This window comes from Anolis sagrei, chromosome 5 (genome assembly GCF_037176765.1).
Source record: "Anolis sagrei isolate rAnoSag1 chromosome 5, rAnoSag1.mat, whole genome shotgun sequence".
Classification (NCBI taxonomy): domain Eukaryota; kingdom Metazoa; phylum Chordata; class Lepidosauria; order Squamata; family Dactyloidae; genus Anolis; species Anolis sagrei.
In genome coordinates, this window is record NC_090025.1 from 118,001,109 (window position 1) to 118,026,041 (window position 24,933).

General features: G+C 38.2%; 1 protein-coding gene across 1 annotated transcript; it reads left to right on the forward strand.

Annotated features, from left to right (window-relative positions):
* The first annotated feature begins 1,323 nt into the window (after nt 1-1,323).
* On the forward strand, nt 1,324-24,414 carry DTHD1 (death domain containing 1). Its single transcript, XM_060779558.2, has 10 exons — nt 1,324-1,552; nt 5,810-6,584; nt 7,898-8,228; nt 10,161-10,340; nt 16,124-16,368; nt 17,633-17,797; nt 18,409-18,698; nt 19,811-20,055; nt 21,382-21,439; nt 24,113-24,414. The coding sequence occupies exons 2-10, from the start codon at nt 5,905-5,907 to the stop codon at nt 24,412-24,414; spliced, it is 2,496 nt and encodes an 831-aa protein (XP_060635541.2). The 5' UTR covers nt 1,324-1,552; nt 5,810-5,904.
* The last annotated feature ends 519 nt before the right edge of the window (nt 24,415-24,933 follow it).

Genomic DNA, 24,933 nt, shown 5'->3' on the forward strand with positions numbered 1-24,933 from the left:
GGGGAAAGTTGTACTTTTACACATCAAAACTAAGTGACAATGATAACAAAGGGAAACAGTATGAGAAGATTTTTAAAAGTATCCAAAAAAGTAACATGACATTCATTGGGTCTGCCTCAAACTGGGACAGTTAGTTATAGAGAAACATACTTCAAACTACAATCCATACCCAATACTTATTGAAGTCTCTCTATAGACTAGGAAGCAAATCTGTGCCTGGCATTAGGCCATGTGAAATAACTACCTTAAGTGGCAGATTTTGAATGTCTTGAAAGTCAAGCAAATTCTTACTGATCCAAATTATCGCTATTATATTTCAATTGACAGGCAATTTTTGGTCAGGTGCCAAAATAGCTTGACCCATTTCAGGCAAAATTCATGGAATTTTGAAGTATACCTTTTTCCTTCTCCACTTAGCAAAAATTCTACCTGTTGGTAGAATTAATTGAACTTATTCAGAATGCAAGAGAGAATATAATATTTTTTTTATCCTGGGGTTGTTTGAGGTGAAACAACTCCCATGTTTGTCTGAGAACAAGAAGCCAGTTGGCAACTAAATAGTAGGCATATCACATCAAGAAGCTTGCATGCAAGTAAAGAATTCTCTGAACATTTAGCTTGCCACTCTATATATCCCAGCCTGCATGGCAAATGAGTAGCGGGTTATGGAAGATGTAGTTCAAAATATCTAACAGGCCAGCTTTCACACTCTCAAAACATGAAATCGAAGGCCCCTTATATACTGCCATATAATCCAGTTTATCAAAAAAGATAATATACATTTTCTGCTTTGAATTGGATTAAATGAGTCTCTACTCCCATATAATCCAGTTCAAATCAGATAATTTGGATTTTATGTTGTTGTGTAGAAGGGGCCTAATTAAGCTGCTATAGAACTTGCTGCTTTAACTGAAGTAATACTGAAGGTTTGGGTGGCTTGCAGAATATAATTCATGTTCAGAAACAAAACTAATAGTGTTGTCCATCAGCTTCTTAAGGTATCAGAATATCACAAGACATTTTGTTCTCCTCAAGTATTAGTTCTTTTGTATTTCATATCTACTCAGTCTGGGAGAGCCACACCTGCTGGTCACCTAGTAACTTTTTTTACCGTCAACAGCAACTCTGTGTTTCATCACCAAGTGCTTATTTTTCAAAGAACTAGTACAATTTATTTCCCAGGCTTAGCAATAGGTATCCTGAGAGGGGAAGAAGCCTTTGAAAATTGTTCTTTGAATAATTAAAAAAGAAGCTCATCCACCATTAGTTCTTTGATTCGCAATGGAAACAGTGGAAGGCGTTGCTGATCATCTGGAAAAAATATTGGAACATATCTGTCAACTCAATCTAACATTAGAAAATACTTTTCTCAAAAGTAACTGCCAAGACAATGAGAAGATAGTGGAGTATATTCCAAAACTGACTCCTCTTCTTTTGGACCTCCTCAAAGCCTTCAACTGGCAACTGAAGCACACAACTAAGATTCTTCAAGATACCAGCAAGCTACTGAATGAGCATCATGGGGAAAGTTCACAATACATTTCAAGTCAAGGCAAGTAATATTAGATTCGTGAAAAAGAAATATATGTTTCACCATCATATATATCTGTGAATCAAGGTTACCTGAATTTAAACAGCTAACTCAGATGTAGTTTCTCAAACACTGTGTATCTTTGAATACTATGTTTTTACAGATTTCTAGATAGGGAGAAGGGCTCCCTGGTGGTACAGTGGGTTAAGCCACTGAGTTGCTGAACTTGCTGACTGAAAGGTCAGTGGTTCGAATCTGGGGAGCAGGTAGAACTCCCGCTATTAGGCCCAGCTTCTGCCAACCTAGCAGTTTGAAAACATGCAAATGTGAGTAGATCAGTAGGTACTGCTTCAGCAGGAAGGTAACGCTCCATGCAGTCTTGCTGGCCACATGATCTTGGAGGTGTCTACGGACAATGCCAGCTCTTCAGCTTAGAATATGGATATGAGCACCACCCCACAGAGTGGGACACAACTGGACTTAATGTCCCTTTACAGAGGGAGGAAACCAAATGCCATTTGAGCTAAGATGAGGAAATTGTGGCTGTCCAGAAGCTTTCATACCACAACTCTGAGAACTACCTCTAACTGTCTATGCTGAGAATTGTAAATTTGAAATATCCGGAGGGTCATAGTTGCGAATCTGGTTTTAAGTATAGCACAGGAGAACTGTAATATGCAGCCAAACCTTGGGTATAATGAGGTTGGAATATCAGTCACAAAGAAAGATGGCATCATTAATAAATGTGCTAGGGAAAAAAATCCTGCTTTTAATTATTTAAATTAATAGATAATTTCTAAACATATTTAATATTCTGCTATTATGAACTGTGCAATTTACAAATGCTGTTACTGATTATCACCCATGTTGTGCAAAGTACTCCAGTTTTGGGTTTTTGGGCTCCCCCCCCCCTTTTTTCCCTTTCCATGTTGATCTTTCTTATCTTTCTTTCCTTTTCCCTTTCTATCCCTTATACACCTTCACTCTCACTTCTTTTTCATTTTCTTTCCTATATCTTCCTTTCTTTTCCCTTTCCTTTCCTTTTCTTTCCATTCCGTTTTCTATTTTTTTCCTTCATTCCACTCATATCTTTCCCCTTTTTCTTCTTCCCTCCCTCCCTTCCTTGTTTCTCCACCCTTGTTCTTGTTCATTTCCTCCTTTTTTCTCTCCCTTTGCTTTCCCCCTTTTCTTTCTGTTTGGCTTCCTCCCCCGCCCCTTTACTTCATACACTGTCCCTGTTTTTATTCCTTTACTCCCCTTGCTCTTCCCTTCCCATCTTTTCTTTATTTTATGCTTCCTTTTTTCCTTTCTTTTTTCTTTTACTTCCTTCAACCCTTTCTCACCTTTTCCCTTTCTTTCCCCTTCCTTTCTCCTCCTCTCCGTTTTCTCTTAATTCTTTCTTTCCTTTCTACCTCCTTCACTTTTTTTTTCTTTGCTCCCTCCCTCCTTCTCCCTTCTCTTTCCTTTTCCCTTCTCTCTTTCCCTTCCTTCTTTTTTTCCTCCCCTTCCTTTTGTCCCACATACACCTTTCCCACTTTCCAGTTTTTCTTCCTTCATTATCCATTTGCCATTGTTTGGTTATTTCTTTCTTTCTCTTCCCTTTTCTCTTTTTCTTCCTTTTCTTCTTTCTTTTCCTCTTGTTTTTACCAATTTTGGTCCATATCCATCGTGCCATATAGAAAATCTTGTGGTTCACGCATTCATACATGCATACATACACACATACTTTGAGTTTTCTATATAGCAACATATAAGAGGTTAGATATTTGGTTGGAAAAATCATAGGACAGGCTTCTTCCTGCTGCAATCATTTAAAAAATTATTTTTCAGTTATCAACAAGTGTGTGGATATCTTTCATCTAAGTGAGATGATAGACATACATCATCTAGGTGACATAATAGACAATATGTCATCTAGTTCACATTACAAACAATATATCATCTAAGTGACATGATAGATTATATACTATATATTGATAAAATCCCCACCAAAGTTTCCTCAGCAAACTAAACAATCGGGATTCTTCTATAAATTAATAATTGGTTAAACATCAATAAAAAAGGATAGGAGGAAGTGTATCTTACTTTCAGTTACACCCTCTCCAAAGTGCCCACCACATATAAAGATTGGCAGGTAAATATTATGTGGGGAAGCAGGGTAGTTTGGGATGGGTTGAAGGATAGGTTGTATGACATAATACATAGGGTTTTTTTTTCTTTTTTTGCATGGAAAACCCCCTGTGCATAAAAGCTAATAGAAAGAAAGGGAGGAGGTTCATATTTCCAGTCTCACAAAAAGAAAAATCTCAGAGAAGATTGACAAGGTTCCTCAATGGACGAACATAATAAAATTTGCAAATATGTTTTACAATCTGAAGTAGGACTGGTGTTATCTAAAGTGTTCACTGAAAATCTAGACTTCGAAGTGATAAGCGATGCTGTTTTTTTCCAAATGATTCAGCATAGTGAGAATCACAAAGTGCAGCCTATGGCAAACTTGAAAAAGGTATTGTCAGACCAAGTAGTTGGAGCAGGGGTTCTCAAATGTCTTGTAGCCACAGAGCCCTTTTTGAAGCAAAAGTTTATTGTAGTGCCCCAAGAAAAGTTTATATATTATATTCTATATTATGTATACTGTATGTATGTGTGTGTGTGTGTGTGTGTGTGTATATATATATATATATAATCAGGTATAGGCCAACTTTTTGGCCAACATATACTTAACAGTATTTCAGTGGAAGACCCCAGGGGCCATCCTTCTGCCATGCAGGAAAAGCACAATCAAAGCACCCTGAGTGGTGGGAGGGGAAAAAAGTGTTGTGGAAAAAAGGATTGTGAGGGGGAAAGGATCTGGTTAGTGAGGAAGATGGGTGGGGGCTTTTGAGGGCAAGGGAAGTGAGAACAGAAGGCCTTTGGGAGCAAGGGGGCCGAGGGAGAAAGGTTGGAAGGCGGGGGGAGAGATAGACATGCGGGAGAGAGAGAGGGGGGGGAGGCAGAGAGACAGGCATGCACGTGAGAAAGGAGGGACAGAGAGACACCTCAGAGAGAGAGAGAGAGAGAGAGAGAGAGAGGAAGTGGGAAAAGATGCACGGAAGAGAGAGAAGGGAAAGCAGAGCGAGGCGATAGAACAGAAAGACATGCACAAGCGAGGGAGGGAAAAGAAGATGACACACTGTTAGGGTCCCAACTCATCCTAAAAGTTATCTGATTCCTGGACTGTGTACAAATCAAAGTGTTTATGTATTTTTTCAACTTAACAAATCACAACATATTTGGAATAGGAAATTAAAGAGTCTATATGCATACGATCTCAGGGAAAATTGGTTTAAAATTATGTACAGGTGGTACATCACACCCCCCCTCCCCCAAATTATGACAATTTAATAAAAAGTTGCAAACCAAATGTTGGAAATGGAAAACACAGGAAGGCTCGTTCTACCATATGTGGTGGACGTGTAGGAAAGCCAAAGAGTATTGGAACAAAATTGATGAGGAAATTTTAAAAAATTATAAATATAACATTTCAAATACATCCGGGAATTTTTCTGTTAGGAATAACGAATGTAAATCTTTAAAAGAATGAAGATATTCTATTAGCATATATAACAACAGCTGCAAGAATAGTATATGCAAGAATGTGAAGATTGAAAAAAATACCTAAAATTGAGAATTGGCTAATTAAAATGCGAGAGAAATCAGAAACATGGATGAATTGCCTCGGTCTTTTTTTTTAAAAAAAATCAGGGAATATATAAAGAAGAAACAAACTGGAACTCAGTGAGAGATTATTTAATTCAAAAGAATATAAAAATAATGATGTAGATCATTGATGTAGTCAACCCACTGCCAGACATTGGAGAAGAAAGAAGAAGAGAAGAATGCATCAGGAATATTAGAAAGACTAGAAAGAGGAAATATTATCATGATAAAGAAGATGGGAAGTTCTAACTATACCCTTAGTGTAATATTCCCTTCCCCCATTCCAACCCCAAATGTCCCCACCCTCACAGCTTCCCCAACCCCATTTCCTTAGTTTTTTGTTTGTTTTATTTTTTCCATCTGGTGTCATAGTAGTGGTGTGCTTGGGTTTAAAAGAGGGATTTTTTGGTTAGTTTGTTTTGGCTTTGTTTATGTGTACATGTCTTTGTATAACTAAATTGTTCTTCATTTTAGCCTATGTATGTTTAAAACTGAATAAAAATTATATATATATAAAACAAATCACAAGCAATGGGATACACACATGTAATTTATTTATATATATCTTGCTCTTTTCAGAGGGGAGCAGCCTTGTAGATTGGCTTCTACAATTACATAAGCAAATATTACATGCTGTTGGACACTTTGAAGAATCAGAAAAGAAACTGCTTGAAATGAATTGTGGAAAAACGAATGGAGTTCAGCAGGAAAAATATGTATCTGAGAATTCTGATGCTGATGAGGAGGAAGTAAAAAAAATACAGTTGCTTGATTGTGTAAATAAACCATTCCAAAAATCCTCTCCCATGGATGATGAAGTAAACAAAGCTCAAGAAACAGAAAATAAAGAGATGGTGATTGATACAGTTGTATCCTCACATCAGAAGACACATGACAAAGAATTGGAATATCTAGCACATGGAGGAAAAGAAAATCAAAATATACCAGATAAATTAGTTGCTTCACCAAGCAAGGATAATGAAAATGGGGTTGATTCAGGAAACTCTTTGGGGACAAAAACATCAGGAAAAAATGCTTTGGAAGACTTTCAAGAAAGCAATGGGAACACTTGCTTTCTGGAAAACAACAGTGCAAGCAATCTGCTGATACTTCCCAATCAAGAAAAGCAAGCAGAGATAAATGACTGCCCAGAAGAGAGTGCAAATAGAGATCACAGGCCAGTGGAAAAGCCAGAGAAGAGATATGACAGGATTAATCAAAAAGACAAGAGTGATGAAATTGACCAAAGAAAACAAGAATGTTCTACAAGGTCAGAATACTTACCTAAAAACATTTACCTTCCCATTGGTAACCTGGAGGAAGAAGAAAATGGCAGGGACTGGGTGAGCAAAAAGTAAGAGTACGTGGTCTTCTTTGAAGCTTCAGTAGTAGACTTTCCAAGGGATTTTTGAGTTGAAAGATCTCTATTTCCTTTATTTCTTTGCAGTAACTGTAACAATGAGATTCAGGTATACATCATTGTCAGGGTCTATAGAACATTGCTCCTATCCAGTTTGCTTTATGAACATATGCACCACAGTTCAACAGTGGTGTTGGCATGATTAACCTAAATGAAATCAATGTCAAAGGCATAAAGTTGTATTCTGGGAGGTTGTGTTGATACTGTCCTAATCTTCCCCCTGCAAACAGCTGACTGGTAGGAGTCAAGCTTTTTTCATAAGTTCAACATATATGCAGTATCCAGAGTGACAAACTAGGATGCAGATTGGGTGCCTAATACCCATTTCTGTTATGTAAAAATCAATCAAACAGCTTCCTATGAACCATGAGGCACATGCCTACATTATCCCACTGTTATGCATAAAAACCACTATTATTTTCAATATAGTCCAATTCCCTTTGTGTGCGTCACTAACTTATGGATACTTGAAAATAATATTAGTTCTAATACATATACTAACCCATGGAGTTCTTCTCCTTATGAGCACTTGCATATTATTAAGAGCTGCCCGCAAATGTTCATCTCTATCCTATCTTCAGGAACAATGTCTTTTGTGGAGAAGCAATACAGAGCTTTCTTGGGACTGGTGTCCAAATATTACATAATGTACTTGCAGAAGTCTGTATAGGTTGATATTAGCCTGTTTATTTACCCAGGCTTTTGGTTATTTACCTAGGCTTTTGTGATTTGTTATTGTTATTGTCATTGGGGTTTTTTGGAGGTTCATTTATATTCATTAGATTGTGTTTTAATAGATAATAACATTTTAAACATTTTCAAAATCTAGACATATCACAAGCTTCACCTTGTTATAGTACTTACAATAACACTACTAAGTAAAGCAGAATTATTGTCCACATATTGCCTTCATAGTGTGGGGACAATGGGAAAGAGAACTAAGAGAGCCGCTTCTCTAAGGCCCCTTCTACACCATCATTATATCCCAGTATCTGATACCAGAGAATCTGTTTATCTCAGATTATATGGCAGTGGAGACATATATAATCCAGTTTAAAGCAGATAACCTGGGATCAGATCCTGGGATATAAGGCCAACATAGAAGGGGCTTTAGAATATCAAGTCGATTCATGGCAGAAGAAAAATCAAACTGAACATTTCTTGATTCCTGGCTCAACTGCTGTGCTACACTTTGAACAGATAACCTTATAATTCTGTCTGAAAATCTATTGTTTTGTCTCCTACAGATTTCTTGTAGGAATGAATGGTACCAATGAAGCTGAAGTGGCCTGCTGCATCACAGCCCCTTGTAGCATCCTAGAAAGCATAGTAGTCAAGTTTGTCAATGACTTAAGTTCATTGGTGGTGGATGATTCAGAAGAATTAGTCAGCAATGTCATCAATGTCGAGTGTTCACAGGCTGACACGTTGTTTCTTTCTCCAGTCACTGTTGCAATCCCATTTATTCCACACTATAGAGGAATGTACCGAGACATTATGGTAAAAGTGACAAACTCAGACTTTCAATCATGTTACTTAACTCCTGTCTCTTTGGAAGGGCATCAAGGAAACCACAAGGTTAGTGAACTCTTAAGATGTTAGGAGTGTGTGTGTTTTAGTAACTGGGCAGATCCAATTTGGCCTTTGGTTGACAATTTAGAAAACATAAAATCATAGAATAATAGAGTTGGAAGAGCCAACTAGAGCCATCATGACCATCTGGTCCAACCCCCTCCATGCAGAGAAAAGCACAATCAAAGTACCCCTGACAGATGGCCATCCAGCCTCTGTTTAAAAGAAAGGAGCTTCCGCCACATTCTGAGGCAGAGGGTTCCACTATTGAACAGCTTGTATGGTCAGGAAATTCTTCGTAATGTTCAGGTGGAATCTCCTTTCCTGTAATTTGAACCCATTGCTCCTAGTCCTAGTTCAAGGGCAACAGAAAACAAGTTTGCTTCCTCTTTTTTGTCACTATCTCAATCACTAATGAGAATAATTTTTGAATATTTCAGATTTCCAGGTAAGGGATGTTTAACCTGTATAAAGTCTGTCCTGCACAAGAACTTCGGGGAATGCAAATTTCTGGAGATACACAAACTATTTCGGTTTGTCCACTTGCCTTCAACGTGTTAATGAAACTTCTAGAGTGTTCAGAATTTAATCTAATCAACTGCAGAGGATTCCTACTTCAATGTATTGTCAAAGCCTTTCACGGCTGGAATCACTGGACTGTTGTGTGGTTTCCAGGCTATATGTTTTAGCATCATTTTCTGCTGACGTTTCACCTGCATCTGTGACTGGCATTTTAAGAGGATCCTCTGAAGATGTCAGCCACTCACCCACCTAGCCAGCCAGATCAGCCAAATCAATCCTGGCGATCAATGGGGTGACAGGTGTCACAGCCAGATCACCCTTACATCCAGGAATCAGGTGGAACAAAAGTACACCTCTCCTGGGCAAAGATGCTTGAAGTTTTAATTCTTTCCCACGTTGAAATAGGTGAAAAGTGGGATATAAGAAAGAGAGAAAGACTTGATAAAAATAATTAAATAAACAAATAAAGCAAAATTTAGGTGTAACCCACAGGAAAATTAGTTTGTCTCCTATATAAAAATGCTAATATCTCACTTATCTTATTAGTTTCTATTTCAGAGAACAGTGCTACACAGTGTGACCATTGCTGGACTTGGGATTCTACTGTTGAAAAGCACAATAGTTGTTTGGTTTTTGGAAAGATGCTTACTTTGTGAATTCTGAACAAAACTGCCCAGAATAAGAGAAGTTCCTATGGCTTCTCCAAGTGATGGTTTAATAATATGGAATGAAGAAATAACATGGCAGGGTCAATGCCATGTTTCTACATGACCTTCACTAAGAACTACTCTTGGTTGTGAAAAGTGATCTCTGGTGGCTCCCCAACACATTGATGACCCTTCTCTGGCAGTGTCAAGAGCAACACTGAAAGAATGAATAGGAGCAACCTCTTTTATCTCATCATAGTGCGCCAGAATGCATATTTATTTATTGTGTCAGAAGCAAATTGAGAATACAGTTATGGTTTCATTGGTTGGTTGCATGCTGATGTGAGAAAATCAGCCATCTACAAAGATATTGCCCTGGGGACGCCTAGATGTCGGGAGTCTTCTTTCATGTCCCCCTCAAGAATGCATGATATACAGTTACTCTGAAGATTTACAAATAAAAATGGAAGCCCACACAATACTGTTAGAGCCATACAGCCCTAGGGTACTGAAAACAGACTTGTCTAAGCTTCAACTGTGTGGCTTCTTTATTGATAAATTAACAGATTGGTGATTCCATAGGAAGCAACACTCAATCTCAATTAATATGAAATATATAAAGTTCATCTGAAACACAGAGGAAAAAAAACTGTTTGCAACTTCTATGTTGATTTCTGTTCAGATCCTTGCCTTACCTTGATTTTTCACATTACTATTTTGCAGTTTGTTCTAAAACCCATCATTTTTCATTTCTTTCTTTTTGATGCAGGAGACCTTTGCTGAAATAAAAACCTCTCAGCTTGGAATTTTTTCTGTGGTTTCATGTTTAAAGCAGGAGAAAATCACAATTCCGAGAAAAGGAGGCCCACGTAAAATAAGTATGGATCCCAGGATTTCATTTTTCTATCCATCATCAACATTCAGTGCTCGAGTCACCATGCATCTAAAGGTACACCTGAGAGATACTATATTGGTCAGCAAAATCCTTGGGAATTCTGGGAAATTCATCACTGGGAAAAGTGCATAAGCCCATTCTTTTGTTAGAAGAAATTAGTGCTATTTATTGTCAAAGACTTTCATGGTGGGAATCACTAGGGTGTTGCGTAATTTCCAGGCTGTATGGTCATGTTCTGGCACACTGCCATACAGACTCAATGATGCACTAGACTCAAGTAAAGGTGGTATACTCCATGCAGGACTCAAAACTGATTTCCTGCAGCACATCAGCATATCTCATGCAGTCGTTTAAAAAATATTTTCTGGCAGCTGTCTAGCCATAGATCCTTTTGGGAAATGAAACTCTCCATAACCCTTTTGAGATGTTATGATCTTTGGAAAGGAATGACCTTGTTAGAACCTTTTCACCCCTCTTCCCTCAAGCTCCCAGATCCCTTAGAAAAACAGTAAAAACTTACCTATCTTCCATTAGAAGCCTCGTATGGCTCTCCTGGCACATAGAAATGATGCACCAGGGGAACGGGGGGGGGGGGGGAGGAGGGAGGTAAATCGCTAACCCCCCTGCTCTCCTGGTGCGTCATTTCTACATGCTGGTAGAGCCATCCAAGGCTTCTAATGTAGGATAGATAAGTTTTTACTACTTTTCTGGGGGCTTGGGGGAGGGGGGTAGGGCCTTCAGATGTTCGCTTAGGCTAGTCCCAAGAGAACGTCTGGGGTGGGTGTGGACAGGCCTCCGGAAACATACACATTTTCTTAACATGAATGTTTCTGGGATAAAGACCTGTCTGGATCCGGCCTGGGTTATCTGAGTCCACACTCAGATAATGTGGGATTTTCTGCCTTGATATTCTGGGATATAGGGCTGTGTGGAAGGGCCCTCAGTGACTAACATACAATGTATGAAATTGCCCTCACAAATCTGCTACCAGAGACAGAGTTTCCATCTATATAAATAAAAACATGTAATGTTCATTTGTGGGATTAACATAACTCAAAAATCACTGGACAAATTGACACTAAATTTGGACACAATACACCTATCAGCCCAACGAGTGACCATCACTCATAAAACACTGAAAAACACAGCAGAAGGGACTTAAAAAGCCAAAAAAGCAACAAGATGCTACAGCACATGCGCAAAATGACTCCCTCTGGCAAACAAAACACACAATAGCATATCCACACTCTCTTCCAGAATACAGTTCCCATCATCCTCTAGATCAGGCCATTTAGGAAAGGAGGATGATCCAAATGCACTGCTTCCAAGCTGCAAGCTTTCTTTTCCTTGGATATCTTTGAAAGCATCCCAATCCCTGCATATTTCCAATTTCCTATTCCTGGACTGCAACTCCCAGCAATCCTCCAGATAGATAAGATAGATAGGTTAGAGATAGATAGGTAGGTAAATAGATTGATAAGGAAGACAACTGGGAGTTACAGTCCAAGAATAGGTAGAGAAGGAAGAAACGGGAGAAAGTGGAAGGGAAAGAAAAGGGGGGAGGAAGGGAAGAGGAAGAGAAGAAGGAGAGAATGAAAGAAAAAAGGGGAAAGAAAGAAAGAAGGAAGGAAGGAAGGAAGGAAGGAAGAGAGAAAGAGGGAGGAAAGGTTGGCCACAGCAATGCATGGCAGGTACAGCTAGCATAGTCTAAAACAGACTTATTTTCACTGAATCAGAAAAATGCATGCAGTAGTGTTAAGAAAAACATTCTACTGCCTGAGATGGAGACACAAATGTTGAACTATGACCACAAACACACTTGGTTCATCATAAACAAATCTGTTAAGCATTATATTAACCCTAAAATTTTGCTCTCATTTCATGACTTTGCGACATTGTTGGTCATCTTTCTTCCTTGTTGCTTTGTTCCTCTTTAGAAGATTTTTGCTATCAGGAAACCGAGGTTGTCATTCTCTTCACCTCTGGGTGGCAGCAAAAGCTTAAGAAAAACATGTGTAAGAAGCACATTAATCTCAGGTCGACTATAATACTCTTCACAGATTAGTTCTGCATGGCTGCCTTTTTCCTTGGAGGAAAAGAAAGCTGTTCATTTCTTTTAAAATTAAGTTCTCTGACTAATAAAGCCCCAGGCACTCTAATAAAGTCCTGCAGACTCTACAAATCTATGCTTGAATCACAATGTGGAAGTAATGTGACGTATCACAGTCATTCTGGGAAGAGAAGAGGGAGTAAAGTATTCATATTTTAAAGTTAATGTAGATGTGGGTGATAGTACAATGTGTAACATTTATAATCCAGTCTTAAAGCTGTGTTTTTCAGCATCATGGGAGGTATTTTTTATGTAAAGGTTTTTAAATGAATAAATAAATGTGTTTATAGTATAATATTATAATGTGCCATGGTGGCGCAGCGGGTTAAACCACTAAGCTGCAAACCTTGCTGACTGGAAGGTCAGCAGTTCGAATCCATGGGGCAGGGTGAGCTCCCATTGTTAGCCCCACATTCTGCCAACCTAGTAGTTCAAAAACATGCAAATATGAGTACATCAATAGATACCACTTCAGCAAGAAGGTAATAGTGTTCCATGCAGTCATGCCGGCCACATGACCTAGGAGATGTCTACGGACAATGCCAGGTCTTCGGCTTAGAAATTGAGATGAGTGGTCTCAACTAGACTTAATGTCAAGGGGAAAATTTTACATTTAACACAGTATTTGTAAAATCAGGAACAATATTTGCATCCAATTGATGTACATTTTAAAACAATAATTAGTACTAATATATTAGAGGTTTTTGACATAATTCCAAGGAATTATCCATTGCATGGTCCACGACTTTCATGTACCCACCACAGCCTCTTTTCAAAAAGATAAAATGTATTATTGTTATTATTATTATTATTATTATTATTATTATTATTATCATTATTTACAGCAGTTCATTATTATGGCAAAAATTCAATGCCTTACAACTGCAATATTAAAACCATACTATAAACATAAATCATATTAAAAACAGTACATCATCAAATATCAAAACAGTTATTAAAACCATAAAACAATCTCTGTCAAGACCCAGGCGGACCAGAAAGGCAAAACGGCAGTTAAGGAGTTAAACAAAGGTCTTTAATGTCTATTAACACAACAAAAAGGGCTCTTAAAGGCAGAGCTGTAAACACAAAAGGCTTGCTGTCAGCAAGAATGTAAACAAACCAAGTCCCAGTCAATCCTTTCTGGAAAAAGGAAAGCAACCAAAACACAGGCAGAGCAGCTTGAATTCAGCAACGGAAACTCAGTTCGTTTCAAAGCCAAACAAAACAGCAAACAGCAATCCGCATGAAGAGCGGTCCAACGAAGTCACCAAGGGATTAGCAGAGGCGTAGAGTAGTCAGGCAGTCCGAGGGTCAGGGCAGGAGAAGACTCACGAATCCAGTTCCGGCAAGGTTGTCCACACGATCAGGAATCCACGAAGCTGAAAGCAGGAGCTCAGGGCAAGAGTTAGACACAAGGCACATGGTAACGCGACACTTTGAACTCTGCAACTGGTCTGTTGCCAAACTGCTCCTTAAATCTCATCCGAGTCGCTGGAGTTACTTTCAGGTGCATCCATTTCCACAGGTGAATCCCGACTTCGCCATTGCTGCTAATCTGTACTTCGGACTGCATCCTGCAAAGTATTATCTGAAACCCAAGTGTCATTAAAACCCTGGAATTCATCGCTAGACGTGGGAGCATGAATCACATCTATCACTTCCTGAACCTTGGTCCAGTCCAGCTCTTCCTCTTCGCTGTCAAACTCCTCACAATCAGCCACATCTCTAAGGCGTTTAGAAACAGATCCCACATCACTATCCGAGCTGCTTGCTACTCGCTTTACACCGCGGTAATCCTCCAGCTCCATTTCCTCGGGAGTAAAACCCTCAAAATCCTCCTCATCCGTAGGCTCTAAGAACAAGTCTCTAATACGTTTCAGCTGTTGCTGAGCGTCTTCTTCTTCTAAACCACGTTTCCTTCTACTACTCCTAGTAGGTACATGAGACAGACGCTGACTCACAACAATCTCATCAGTCGAGTCTTTTAAACATTTTACGTGACAACAGGAAAGCGTAAAGCAAGTTTCAATGGGGAGTTGATGCTTGGATATCTCAAATTTGCATTGTACCATGTGTCAAATTAACTTCCTGACTCTCAAATTTATTTATTTATTTATTGAGTAGAATTAATTTAATTCAATTAATTGAATAAAAAAATAATTTACCATTTAATGTAGTACTCTTATTTTTTTATTTTTTTATTTATTTATCTAACAGCATCACTTAGACTCTAGATTCCTGTATATGTAAAAGTTAAGGCACAGGAAAGAGAAAATAGCTTAAATCAAGTTACGCCCTATGATCATAAATGAAGGTGCAAGGTATCAACATTTGTACTTGTTTAGAAATTCCTTTCTATGTAACTATTTTTCCCTTTATTGTTCAAGACCTAAATTCCTAATTGTAAGAATGATTTATTTTTACTAAAGCCCCCCACTCCAATCCCTTTAATGTGGACACACAGAAGAGAGGAAAGGGCAACATAGCTACTTTGTAGGATATACCGAGGTAGTTAGTCAAAGCTGCATGCTTATTTTAGGTTTTATGTGACGGTCAGTGGTGAAAAGTGAGCAGAAGTTGTTGTTCATTCTGCAGACTCCCATACCCCCAGGAACTTAGTCCCATCTGCTGTAAGTAGGAAGGGAATTGCACAGATGGGGGATTCCCTTTTCTACTTACTGAGTCCATTTCTTTGCTCATAGGAAAGGGAAGTCCCTGACAGCACATCACAGTATTAGGTCAGTATTGCCTTTGGTCAGAATTCAGCTCAGTTTTAATAAGCATAGCTGGGGAATTGCAGCCTGATTTATTTTGTGAACACTGCTGTTTCAAGAGACAGGCAAGGACAGATTTGGTATAACTGTGATTGTCTGTTGGCCCCCAGTTTTGCAAAAAACAAAAATAACTACAAAATTAGACCTTGGAAAAGTTTCTGTTTTGGACCACAACTCTATCAATTCTTCCATACTAATGTTGTTATGTACTTTCAAGTCACTTTGAATGTATGGCAACCTATTGGTGAATCTACCACCAGAGTTTCTTGTCAATTTTGTTCAGATAGGACTTTTAGGTGCTGCTGTTCTACCACTGCCTTTCTCTTTTGGAATTACCATTCCAAAAATCACTAATCATAGGGCTTTGAATTACATGTTTTAGGAGATACTGAATACACTATTCTGTGAAGTGTTGTGTCCATTGCTTGCAGGGCTCACATAAAGGGCATGGCTAGACTTTGTATACTCTCCTCACTGGGCTCCCACATGTATTCTTCCATTTCCTATTCCTTTTATTGGGAAAGGAAGCAGCGTTGGAGGAAAATAAATTAGATAGAAAGCAATCTGCTAGTCCCAGACATTTTATATTTTCCATTATGTTTCTGGAGCCCAGCTATAGTGGCTCTGGAGCAGCGGCTAGGGCCAATTTTCCCCAGTCCTCCTACAGGCCAAACAACTTCAGAGCCTGATATTATATTATTTTAGTTCTTTATTTCGGAAGGCAAACAGAGGGGAAATAGATACATCTTTTTACATATGTATGTGGATTTGTAGATTAGTAAATGCAGGTAGGTTTAGCCAGCATTTTGAATCAGTATTAGCTCTCCTAAGGGTTTAAATTATTGAGAAGAATCCCTTAGACCACACCAATTATAGCAACTGTAACAATGACATCAATAGCTATGTTAATGACAGTAATGGCAATTAGTAACAATACCAATTGTATTCAGGTACAACCAGTCGAGCCATCTACAATTTCCTTATTAAAAGCAAAGCATGACGCATATCATTCAATAGTATCGACAAGCCCTCTGGTGTATCTGCAACATCCCTCTTCCCAGCCATTCAACAAATCTGTCACAGTTATTTTACCATGTCCTCCAAATCAAGAGAAGAAGATGGAGGGTGATGTGATGGACCACGTGAGAGCAACAAGTGCTTCTGCACACAGAGTTACCACTATGCATCCTTATCGGTGAGAAACAATTGCTACATGAAACCTTTTTACAAGTTCTAAGGATATGAAAAATGTTCATCCCCAAAAACTGTTCACTCCCGGAATAATTTTAGCTCTTGCACGGAGGGCCAAGATTATCATTTTCTTTGTCAACTGGAATAACAACAAAACCAAAAATGGTATGTTGTGCAAAAATGGATTGAGCATAAAATACTGTATCCTCCACAAAATCTTGTATTTCACACAAAACCAAAGCCTTTTATGCAAGAAAACATTTACAAAATGCAAACAGAAAAAAAGAAAAGGAAATGATCAAAACATGCAAAAACTCTTGCAATTCCCATCTGAAATGTAATTGATCTTATGTGAAAAAGTGAAAAATGGGAATGTTCCCTCTCATGAGCGAATTCTAATCAAATTCTGTAGGCATTCATTTTAAAGCAATTTCTTATGCTGGGTGTAGAATTTGCATTAGTGTGCAAAGTTCCCAATGAATATTTTTTTCATGCACATGCAAACCCAGTTCCTGCCACGGTAGGTGTCAGCAACACTATGAATGCTCCCATTTCTTCTGTGAAACAAGAAAAACACCCCATTTTCCAGGGTAATTGCCATCTTTGTGGCAAAAAATGGTATTAACAGCAGGTTGCTAAGGATGGAGGGCTATACCACTAGGTTCCTGATCTGCTTATTTCCATAAACTTGCTCATACTTGATCTATCTACTGAGTTCTTCCACTCCACCCCATAACATGTGTGATCACTTCCCTCATATTGCATATACAGCAATCCTTACCTTCAGCAATTAGCAATAGTTTTCCCATTCCCAGATAAAACTGTAAACAAAAGAAAATTTTCAGCATTCACTCGGCAAATAGGCATCATTACATATCATGATGTTCTGGTTAAATAAATACTAACCTGACAGGACAGAAGGGATAACATGGTTATCTCCAGATATTTTTGGTTACAGCTCTCACCAGTTCAAGACAGCCTGCCCAATGGTTAGAAACAATGATAGTGATAGTCAAATATATAGAGAGAGTATCATATTGCTTACTCTTAGTTGCTTAGCATCCATCAAGGAAATGTCAGGCAAGAAATATGAAGATCTATAAAGAAAGTGACTTTTTTTCTTATTTGCCAGAATTGGGACAGTTCTTGGGAATGTAAACCATTTAATAGATATGGATTCTCAGGACTAAATACAAATGCTTTAATTTCCCAAAAGTTGCAGGTCTTGCTTTTAGATTTTAAGTCTTGAACACATTTTTATTCTCTAGAGCAATGAGTGCCTCCCCAAGAAAACATAGGGAGAATCTAAACGAATCCTTGAAATTACTGGGATACAAGAACAAAGAAGAGGAATGGTCTGTAATGGATGACATCGCAGTGCGAAATGCACAGAACGGCCTTGTCGTATTTGAACTGGATGAACCCTTAGAGAGGTGAGACAACATGATATTTAAAATTGTTTCTTATTTTATTAAAATGTTAATACTCCACACTATATTAAAGATTTCAGAATATCTTAAAAATTAAAACTGAAATAAACAAAATAATTTAAAACCATAGACATACTTTAAATAAACTAAATTAAACATAATTAAATATAAAATATTTTATGTTTAATTTATGTGTCTAATAAACATAATTAAACATAAAACAAAATTTTAAATATTTCAAATATTTTAAAACTATGTACAGTATATCACATAGTTTCACGCTATGGGTATAGATGCTTCAGCATGTCTGTGTTCATGAAACTGTCATTTTATGTACAGGGCATGATAATTATTGTCAGTAGAAATTTCAGATCTACAGCCTGCATACCCAGAGGAAAAAAACTGTGTAACAACATTTTGTTAAATACGTTGTTCAGTTTAGTTAGAAAATATTGATAAAAATAAGACTGTCCTGATCCAAACAAAATTAGTTGCATATGAAATCCCAACTATATTTTTAAGGAAGGTGGAAGCCAAATTGTGTTTCTTTTTCATTGGTTGTTCTCTTGTTCACTGTTTAAAAGAGATATCACTGTACCTTTTTAAAAATGCAGATTTATGGTCATTCGTCTATCCTCTTCGGTGGACAATACACATCTGAGTCAGTTTATTGGGAAACTGGAAGAGGCTATTTACAACACCATGGTCAAAGTGGTATTATATTGCAAAAGAGAAGATCCTTACCAGATTGTTGTCTTGCTGGCTCCATCCAAGGAACTGAACTTGGAGCTCCAGAATCTACGTGAAAATGGATATTCTGGTCCCCCAGAACCTTCCCAGCAGTTCAAGATGAGAGAAGGGGAACAGGTTTATTTTAGATTTAGTGGAAACATTTTTGCTTCAGGTGAATACATTTTCTGCTTTATAACTATAGTATGATCCCTGCATCGGCAGGATATACACTCCTGGACTTTATTTGAATATGCAAAACTATGTATAATAGTGAATATACTATTGAAATGTAGGATGCCTGGCTCAAGAATACCACGGTCTTATTGGAGGACATATAAAATGTCTAAAGAGGACATATTTTGTCAAACATGGAAAAATGAAACCTTGGATACTAGTCCCATAGATACAGGGATTGTACTGTACTTTCTATACCATGGAGTCATACTGACCCATATCAGTAAAGCTGCTTAGACTTTTTCACAGCATATTAGAAAAGATAGTAGAGATATATAACTTCGTTTTAAATTTCTTATTCACTTTGCAATATATTTTAAATTTAGTTGCACTTAACCAATTTCATCATCTCTGATCCTATAACTGATTGTGATTTGCCAGCAGGGGCGGCTCAACCCATTACGTAAAGTAAGCATTTGCAGTATAGTTGATTTTGCCCAGGGGTGCTCTTGAGGCGCTCTTGGGGGAAAATAGACCTTGACATATGTGAGTTGTAGTTACTGGGATGTATAGTTCACCTACAATCAAAGAGCATTCTGAACTCCACCAATGATGGAATTGAACCAAATATGGCACACACAACTCCCACGACGAACAGAAAATATATATCAGTGATTGGTTTGGGGGGGGGGGGGCAAAATACTGTTTACTTACCGTTGAAAATTACCTAGGGCCACCTTGTTTGCCAGCAATTATTTTTGGGATTCACTAAGTCGCTGAGTAATATTGCCTTGTCCTTGTGATGTGGCCCTCCATGTGAGAATATATCAAATCTGGAAGTTCATCCGATACTTTACAAAACTCTTAAAAGGCCTTGGTTAGATATATTTATGGGGACAACAGATGTATAATACTCCAGTTATCCCTGTGATGAACCTGAGTTGTGCATCAGGAAAATCTATTGACATGTTATGTTGGTCAAGACATTTTCCCCAAGGGAAGCCAGTACACACACATTAACAAATAAAGCACACAGATCCTTTTCAAAAGTATTCATATTCATAGTATTAACATGGTTTTGTTTTTATCTTTTGCATTAAATTTCTACAGATCATAGGGAGTCCTTTGGTAAAACATTCAAGCTCACTTTTCATTCACAAAGAAAGCCCAAGCTTGCCCTCCATATCAAGGAAGTGGATGAATTTGGCAACTACAGTTCACCCCATTACAAAGGGACTGCCTTGTTCTACAGAGTGAGCAAAGAAACTATTGCCAAGAACCTGGAACAACCACTTCAGCTGGATGATTATCAGGATCAAGACCTTCTCTGCAAACTGGCTCTCACCTTGCCAAAAGTAAGTTGCTACCTTGTTGACTTATCATGCTTTTTTTTTTCCATGTCAGGAGGGACTTGAGAATCTGCAAGTCGCTTCTGGTATGAGAGAATTGGCCATCTGCAAGGACATTTCCCAGGGGACACCCGGATGTTTTGATGTTTTACCATCCTTGGGGAGGCGTCTCTCATGTCCCTGCATGGGGAACTGGAGCAGACAGAGGGAGCTCATCCGTGCTCTCCCCGGATTCAAACCTATGAACTTTCGGTCTTCAGTCCAGCTGGCATAAGGGTTTAACCTACTTCATGATCGAGGGCTCCTCACTGGGCTGTGAGCAATTATGTTTGCTAATTGTATCCAAAAGTCAAAGTGTTATGGAACATAATGTGGTTCCTTTTCTATCAGATTCCTAACTTCTATCAAGACCTGGTATTATTCAGACTATGGGCATCACTTCACAAAATAGAGTCCCCCTCCAGGGGTGAGAAGGATGGGATATAAATACTCAAAATAAATAAATAAATAGATTATGTAGTGGAGATGAGATTTCACCTGCAATTTGATACAAAGTCAATGGCTATGGCTCTACCCTACGGAGTCATTGCACTTGTCGTTACTAGTTCCCTGCTAAAAATTTCTAATATTGATAGGTCAAGAAAGGGGACCAACATTCTATAGCTGAAATTTCTAAGCCACTTATTAAAATACAAATCCAAGGAGTCTATTTGCTGGAGTCATTAAGTAGAATCATAATGCTAGAATTGCAGCACACACCCAGGAATTCACTGTGAATTAAGGCCCCATCTATACTGCCATATAATGCAGTTTGAATTGCATTGTATGGTCAGTGAAGACTCATATAATACAGACTGAACTGCATTGAACTAGATTATATGAGTCTACACTACCATGTAATCCAGTTCAATCTGCATTATAATGACCATGTAGATAGGGCCTGAATTCTCCTCAGGAAGATATGGATTAACATTTCAGTTCCATCAGAAAATTCTCATTACATAACTTTATGCCAGCCCATATATCTCACACAAAATTATTGCATGAGGTATTGTGAAGACAAAATATGAGTCACACAAACATGTCTCAAGAATGTTTCAATGCAGTAAGGCTCCCAATTGAAAAGTCATGAAGGGGGACTTTGTTGCAAATAAGGGGGGTGGGATTCTTTCACTGAACTATATGGGGAATGAAATGAAAATGTCATTTATGAGATGTGCATCCATCAATGCCAACATTTGACTTTAATTTCTTAACAAAAAAAGTCTTATCTTTCAATATTCAAGTCCCTCAGTAATTTTTGCCCCTTTCTGCTTATCTTCCCCAACATAGAAAGAAAGGCTCATCAAACGTTCACAAAGCACAAAAAGAATTTCAACCGATTTATCAGGTAAGGTTTTCTGCCATTCCTGCAGGGTACAATGTTATCTATGTAGATTATTCAAATGTCCTACTGAGCTCACTGGAGTAAGTGTGCTTAGCATTGTAGACTCAAGGTGGAGCTAGATGTTGCAGACTTCAGCTGCTATGTCTTGACAGCACAGAGGATGTAGATGAAATATACCAGAGAGGAGGTTGGTACTTGCCCCTGGCTTTATCTCTATCAGGCTTCTGTGTGTCTTCATCAACAAGAGAGAGTCCAAGATGTTCCTGGTGATAATAAACTGTTCAGGGTCACCAGAACAAATATATATATATTTCCAATCAAAAAAATGAATATCAAAATTGAAAATGTAAGAAAGTGTAAAGAATTTGAGAGTAGGATAAAGTAGCCAAATTTGCCATATACAGGCAGTCCCCAAGTATTAAACAAGATAGGTTCTGTAGGTTTGTTCTTAAGTTGTATGTAAGTTGGAACAGATACATTTTAAAGTGTAACTCCAGCAGTGTGTATGTAAGCTTTGGATTGCATAGGAAAGGGTTAACACCCTTGTGGTGTTTGTTTTGTTCTCTGTATCCCTGTTCAGAAGATTTTACCTCATTTTCTGTACCTGTGATAATAATAAGACCAGGGATATGATTTGTGGGGGTGATAATTGGTTTTAGAAAAATGTGGCTTGTTGTGGAAACAACAATTGGTGCTAAAGCTTCAGCAGAGATACTTTTTCCCCATGATAACTCTTTTAGGATGAATTTCTCTTCCTAGGGGTAGATTTCTCCCACTTCCTGTTGTCTCATCCCCATTATGAGTAATTTGTACTTCAGATGTTTGTAACTCGGGAACTGCCTGTACCACAAAAGAATCCTGATCTAAGAGTGATGGACAGAAAACATGGACCCAGTTAATTGGCTTTTTAAAAAGTACTTTGTTTATATTGAGCCCAATTAGAAAAGGAACTGAAAATAAAACTCTTTTTTCAAATTCAAAGCATTATCATATCTAGAATACTTGATACTTGGAGATATTTTCACACCAGACAATGAGAGCAGAATGATTCCACTTTAACTCCCATGGCAACATTGTCTGGAACACTCAAGTCTTCAATTAGATGAGGCATCACTTCTCTATGGAGGAGAATTCTTCATATTGTTCCTTCAACTCATATTGTTTAAATTGAAATGTTGGCAATATAACTGTGTGGTGTGGAAGGGCCTTATCCTATCAGAATATTGTGAAGCTGAAAATGGTACAGAAAAGGGCAATCAAAATGATCAAAAGGCTATAAGAGCTCACCCATGTGAAAAGGTTACACTATTTGGGTCTGTTTAGCTTAGGAGATAGACATAAGAGGAGAAATAATTGAGATGTGTAAAATTATACTCAGAGGCGGCCCTAGGTAATTTTCAACGGTAAGTAAACAGTATTTTGGCGCGCCCCTCCCCCCTAACCAATCAGTGATATATATTTTCTGTTCATTGTGGGAGTTCTGTGTGCCATATTTGGTTCAATTCCATCATTGGTTCAAAAAGTTCAAAAAGCTCTTTGATTGTAGGTGAACTATACATCCCACTAACTACAACTCACATATGTCAAGGTCTATTTCTCCCAAGAGCGCCACAAGAGCACCCCTGGGCAAAATCAACTGTACTGCAAATGCTTACTTTGCGTAATGGGTTGAGCCACCCCTGATTATACATGATGAACGGGGAGAAGTCTTTATCCTTTTTTGATATTAGAATGTGAGATCATCTGTTTTGGAACCATCAAGTAGGAGACCCAGGACAGGTAAAAGGAAGTAAATAGTCACACAGGCATATTTTAACTGTGGAATTCACTGGGAGATGATGTAGTTGTACTCATCAACTTGGATGGTTTTAAAGGAAGATAGGATAAATTCACAAGATCATCAAAAATAGCTAATCAAGATACATTGTCTCCAGTCCTGGATGTAGTTTTCCTCTGTATATCACTTGCTGGAGTGTGTAACATGAAGTTGATTGCATGTCCTATGTGTGGTCTTACCTTCGATAACTTGTTGGATACTCTGTGACTGGAATATTGGACTAGGTTGGCCCTTAGTCTGATCCAGCACGATTCTTCTCATGTTCTCAAAATAGTTTGTTGCTTGAGCATAAAATATATCTACTTCATCCGAGCTAAAAGTATCCAAACCGAGTCTAGCACATGAGACAGAATGTCTTATAGCAATTCACACCTTCCTAGCAGTAGAAATCCAATAATAATAAAGAAAATATTTGCTTTCTTTTTGACACTCAAAATTTGCAATCTGAGATAGTTGTATCACTCTATCTTGTTATCAAGCCATGCAACTTGGCATCTGCAGTGTAAAAAGTGCCCTAGGCCAACTAACAGTTAAGTGATTGGTTATTTGCTTAGTAAAATACATGAGGAGTTGGGGTGAGAACACAGACCAGAACAGCATCTAATTCTCCCTGGATGCTGTTTATGAAAGAAAAGAGAGAAAGAGAGCAGTAGAAGGAGGGGGAAAAAAACATCACAAATGCAGCACTTAGTTCTACAATTATTGTGACATACATTTTGTATTTTTACACTCTGATGTGTCTTTCATGAGTGAATGTAGCCTAATTTCCTTCGTTTAGAAGGCTTTTAAATAACATTCACTTCTAAAAACTCTTCCTATGTTAATATTTTGACTTACAGAGGCCCTGTGGGACAACTTGCTATACTGGCTGTCACAAGAGCTGTCGGAAGATAACGCTTCATACCTCGCACTCTCTCTGCCTCTCCACCGAAGCACTCTTCAGCTTATTAAACTGAAGTGCCCTGATAATCTCAGTGCACAGATCTATGAGCTCCTGTGCTTCTGGAAGAGGAATCTTCCAAGATCTGCTGACAAGCTCCAGCTTCTCTCTCGCTATCTCTGTAAGACCGGTAGGAGCGATCTTGCAGAAGATCTCCAGTTCAAGTGGGAGAACAAAGTGTTTATGAGAAGAATTCATTAACAGTTCAGTGTTGGGATGTGTTGAGATAATTTATTTACTGGATGAAACAAAGCCTGTTTAATTCATATAACAAATTACTATTATTAACCATTTTTTGTTCACAGCTAAAAATTAAGCCATTTCAGGAATATGAATGTCATTGACTAGATATAGACTTTCCTTTTCTCAGTAAGACAGGTTTACAGAGGCTTTGATCAAAAGATATTTGGGGCACATCTTCCATAATCCTTTGCCATGCTAGCTAGTTCTTACAGAAACCAAAGTCCAAAAATGATTGGAAGACTACAGACATTTCATTCTGGCCCCTTCCACACAACTGTATAAAATCCACATTGAATTGGATTATATGGCAGTGTGGACTCAGATATTCCAGTTCAAAGCAAATATTGTGGATTATCTGCCATGATATCCTGATTTATATGACCGTGTGAAAGGGCCCTCAGTTTAGGCTTGGAAAAAGCAATATTTTTTTTATTAGGATCAGCCGAGGCAGCTTCAGGGAACTATGGAGCCACTATA

What these genes read in the sequence shown, in the direction of transcription:
- DTHD1 (XM_060779558.2), top strand. Translation starts at nt 5,905, where the DNA reads ATGAATTGTGGAAAAACGAATGGAGTTCAGCAGGAAAAATATGTATCT. An exon ending in GAGTCACCATGCATCTAAAG is followed by an intron (nt 10,341 to 16,123) that starts GTACACCTGAGA and finishes AATTGTATTCAG; the next exon opens with GTACAACCAGTCGAGCCATC. An exon ending in TGGCTCTCACCTTGCCAAAA is followed by an intron (nt 20,056 to 21,381) that starts GTAAGTTGCTAC and finishes TCCCCAACATAG; the next exon opens with AAAGAAAGGCTCATCAAACG.